The sequence below is a fragment of the Globicephala melas genome, chromosome 4, assembly GCF_963455315.2.
Source record: "Globicephala melas chromosome 4, mGloMel1.2, whole genome shotgun sequence".
Classification (NCBI taxonomy): Eukaryota; Metazoa; Chordata; class Mammalia; order Artiodactyla; family Delphinidae; genus Globicephala; species Globicephala melas.
The window spans coordinates 126,107,224-126,111,795 of record NC_083317.1 but is presented as its reverse complement, the minus strand read 5'-3'; the positions used below and the strand labels follow the sequence as shown (position 1 = coordinate 126,111,795).

Sequence of the window (4,572 nt, the reverse complement as noted above, 5' to 3'; positions counted from 1 at the left end):
GCCGAGCCCAGCAGCTCCCCTAGAAGCCAGGACTGAGGGATCCCGAGAGGCGCCGCCAGAGCTCCGAAGGCTCCTCTTTCGTCCCGCAGTCCTGCGCCCCACCGCCCTGCTTCGGCCTCACCTGTCAAACCGATCTGTCACTGCCTGCAGGACCTAGCCCTTCCTCGCCTTCTGCCAGGCCCCAGGCCCGCGGCCACATTGAGAAGATGGGCAGCCGGCCCCGTAGCCCCAGCGCTTCCCCTGCGGACCGGTGGGGACCGCATCCCGGAGGACCGGGCCCTGCCAAGCGCCGGCGAACGGAGGAGCCCGCGGGCCCCGAGTCCAAGTCCAGGGCGGCGCCCAGCCTGGACAACCTGACCTGGCCCCCGACCGTGGACACGCTCATCTTCGTGGTGGTCCTGCCCGCCGGCTGTGCCCTGCACGTGCCCCTGGACGACGTCGACCTGCTGCTGGAGTCCGAGCCAACGTCCGTGCTGCAAGTGTCTCTCGGTGATCATATCCTCATGCTGGTCCCTGCGGCCCTCCTGGGCCCGGGTGTGGAAGGCCCGTGGGGACAGGGCCTGGGACGGGGCGCTTTCCTGAGCCGTCCCGGGGAGTACATGGCCCCGGAGCCGGGATTCTTGTGCGCAGCTGTCCCAGAGATCGCCTGCCAAGAAGAGGTCAACGAGGAGGACGCGGATGCTGCCGCCGACTTCCTGCCGGCTGGGACAGATGCTGCTGCAGTCTCAGTCTCTGGGCTCCGCCCCTCGGCTGGATGTATGTCTGGCTTCCACCTGTTGGGCCAAGCCTCAGAGCCGTCCCCTCGGACCCCCAACACTAGTCCAGAGAGACGCTCTCCTCACCACGACGACAACCTGGACTTGCACCTTCTAGAGCCCTTCCCTGACTCACCACTCCAACCTCTACCTCCCTCTCCAAGTCCAGGTCCTCACCAGCGTCCCCAGCGCCCTCATGGTCCTCCACGCAAGATCCGGAAATGCCTGTTCCCTTAATCAACTGCCTCCCACAATTCCTGGCCAACTCAACGGGGACCAGGAGAGAGTCTTCTGATATTGGCTGTGTGTACCTTGCACACACCGTAAGAATCATATGAACAGATGCTTTATGGATGCAGGCTGCACTGCAGAATTCTGATCAGTGACTGACTAAAACACCTGAAAGGAAGCTCACCCGGGCAAAGAAAAGCCGCTTGAAATACAGTCTGCTTTCCGACAGCCAGACTGCTCCTTAGATTTTCTCTAGGGAGGGCACCCTTAAGCAGCTCAACCCCCCTCCCATTCGCTTCAAACCTAAGCGCCAGCACTTCTCTCTAAAAAGCCATCCTTTTCCGGGCACCCTACCGCTGCCAATACCCCTGTTCCCCCCAACCCCCTTAATAGAGTAATTGCTAAATTTGTTTTGTTTACAGGGGTTTGGACCTAGTGTCCAGACTAGTTTACAACAACCCTCTACCCAGTTTGACCGTTTCTGGATGGCAGCTCTAGCCCCTTTGGGGGAATCTAGCCAGTAGTTGTATGTGGACAAATCTTTGTTGGATACAGAACACAGGATGGGGAACAATGATCAGGCGCCCTCCTCTTTGTGAATGAGCAGGTTGGCAAATGGTTTAACTTTATTGCTGGGTTTGGGGTGGTATTTTCCCAAAAGAGCCAACTGTTTTCCATTCTTCTTACATGCTTTTAATATATTTCTCTTGTCCTGGAAAAGTTTGTAATTCTAAAGATTCTGTGTTTTATACTTCTAAGATCCCAAATAGGTTTTGTACATTACTACTAACATATAGAAATAATTTGCTCTTATATTGGTCTGATATCCAGCAAAATTACATAATTTCTGTAACCACTTCTCTGTAGATTCTCTTGCTTGACTGATAAAGATCTCTCCAAATAATCAGAGTATGTGTCTTTTTTTCACAAGCCTCTTACATCTTATTTTTCCTTAATCTTTTGAAAAAATCAATGTATTTATTTATTTATTTTTATTCATTTATTTTTGGTTGCGTTGGGTCTTCGTTGCCGTGTGCAGGCTTTCTCTAGTTGCGACGAGCTGGAGCTGCTCTTCGTTGCGGTGCGCGGGCTTCTCCTTGCGGTGGCTTCTCTTGTTGGGGAGCATGGGCTCTTGGCGTGTGGGCTTCTGTAGTTGTGGCACGCAGGCTTCAGCAGTTGTGGTGCACGGGATTAGCTGCTCTGTGGCATGTGGGATCTTCCTGGACCAGGGCTCGAACCCGTGACCCCTGCATTGGCAGACGGATTCTTAACCATTGCGCCACCAGGGAAGTCCCTCCTTAATCTTTTTTATTGGATATTACTTCAACCCTCCAGGTTGACTGGTATAGTCAATAGGGTCATCCCTTTCTTTTTCTTTTGTTTTTTTGAAGTATAGTTGATTTACAATATTAGTTTTTGGTGCACAACAAAATAATTCAATATTTTTATAGATTGTATTCCAGTTAACGTTATTACAAAAAATGGGTATATTTTCCTCTGCTGTACAATATGTCCTTGTTCCTTACTTACTGTATACACAGTAGTTTTAATCTCTCAGTCCTCTACCCTATCTTGTTCCTCTCTCCCCTCTGTCCGGTGACAACCACTACTTTGTTCTCTTATGTGAGTCTGTTTCTGTTTTATTCTATGCATTTATTTGTTTTATTTTTTAGCTTCCACATATGAGTGATAGCATAGAGTATATGTCTTTCTCTGTCTGACTAATTTCATTAGGCAGAATACACTCTAGGTCCATCCACGTTGTTGCAAATGGCAGAACTCCATTCTCATCAGACTGGCATCCATTGGCACACACTTTGCAGTGGGTATTCAATAAAACCAAATGAGGTTTTCTTCTCCTGATTTTCTTTTGCCCTGAAAGTTTGGCTTTAATCCAGAAAGAGTGTTCTCTTTGGTGTCAGGTGGTGGAGGCTCTGGAGTCTGCATTCAGAGAAGTCACGTTGGGGCCTAAGTCATGAGATGCACAAGTACCTCATTTATCCACCATTGCCAGCTCTTATGGGGTAGTTTAAATGTAGAGCTTCTACTCTTCCAGGAAAGATGCCTGCTTCTTACATGTCATCTCACTCAACTCCTCATAGCTTCACTAAGGAGGATTTGGCTTGAACAAAATTGTGCATTTGAGAGGCTCCTTCGATAAGAAGGGGAGAAGATTTCTCAGTTTCAATGGGCAGCATATTTTGATTTGGTATAAGGAGGCTTCCAAACAAAACTCTGAATCAAAAGCTGCTTCATTAAAACATTTTCTGGCCAAAGCTAATGACCAATTTGAAAAACAACTAGACTTTTATTTCTCTATTAAGTCCTCCAGTTGCCTTTCGCAAATCTCCCCCTGCCTCTTCTCCTGCCATTCTCTCTCCTTCTGAATTCCAGACTCCTCCTTTAATTACCCTTGTCCAGGTTCCCTTTCTTTCTCCAACAAACCTCCCAAGAACCCATAATGCTAGCTGCCTCTGAAGATCCACCCCCATGCACCAGGTATTCAGACAACTTCAGAGTTTAAACCTTGGACCTGAGCTGAATTAAGAGCTATTTGTAAAAATGTCTCTAAATTCAGACAACACTAGCAAATATTCAGAGAAGAATTCAGCGTTCTTTTGGGTGCATAAGCCCCAGACTTGTCTTGACACAAATCACTCATGCACATATTGGTCAGAACTGCCGATGCTCATTTCTGGATGGCAAAGCAGACTGGACTGACCCAGGAAAGGACCTGCAGGATCTCTCTTACCACAATAAACCTAAGGGTTCAATAACAAGCCTGAAAAGTTGGGCAAAGTTTCCTAAAAATCATACCTGAAACATTTCCAATAAAAATCAGTGCAACTGCTACTCTTTCTATAACAAGCCCTGCCACCTTTGCTCAGCCTCTTCCTTGGCATAAACGTCCCACACACGTGATCAGTATTTCAAATAATGCACAGATTTTCCCTGTCTCTCAGCCTTTATATGTAACCCTTGAGCCCTCTGACTGGAAACATTCCTTCCTGCTCCATGACAACACACTTGCCAATCTAACAAGGTAGAACTTAACTTTACACATAGAACCGTTATATTAGAAGCACACCAGAGGGACTATTTCTTGAGTTTTGAGACGAGTTCTCTATTCATAATCAATTGTATCTGGTGTGAATATACCTTTACATTCCGCATTATATTTGATAGATACTCCAGATAAATGTCTTGACACAACATCTGACCTTTGTGAGTTAGAAATTTCACTGACGTAGAAAAGATAATGGGAGCAGAACTTATTAAAGTTCAGATACATTCTACAAAACCATTACCCAAACTTCCCACAATATCCCTTGATGCCAAAAGAAGAGCTGAAATGTATAGTTGAATGCCTTCTACAAAGGTCTTCCCATGCACTACCTTTGTAACACTCTCATCTAGCAAGAAATGAAGGATTTTGATTTATTCAAGACCTTAAGGCCATTGACAAAATATGTATACCTCACTACCTGACAGAAATTAACCCAAATACCATCCTGTCATCAATTCCACATGAAGCCACTTGCTTCACTCTAATGAATCTTTGCTCTGCCTTTTTTTCGTGTGCCTC

The 4,572-nt window shown here is 47.0% G+C and overlaps 1 protein-coding gene across 1 annotated transcript; it reads left to right on the top strand.

Moving 5' to 3' along the window:
• The first annotated feature begins 206 nt into the window (after nt 1-206).
• On the top strand, nt 207-992 carry LOC132597182 (proline-rich protein 23C-like). Its single transcript, XM_060297526.1, has one exon. It carries the CDS (start codon nt 207-209, stop codon nt 990-992), a length of 786 nt encoding a protein of 261 aa, XP_060153509.1.
• The last annotated feature ends 3,580 nt before the right edge of the window (nt 993-4,572 follow it).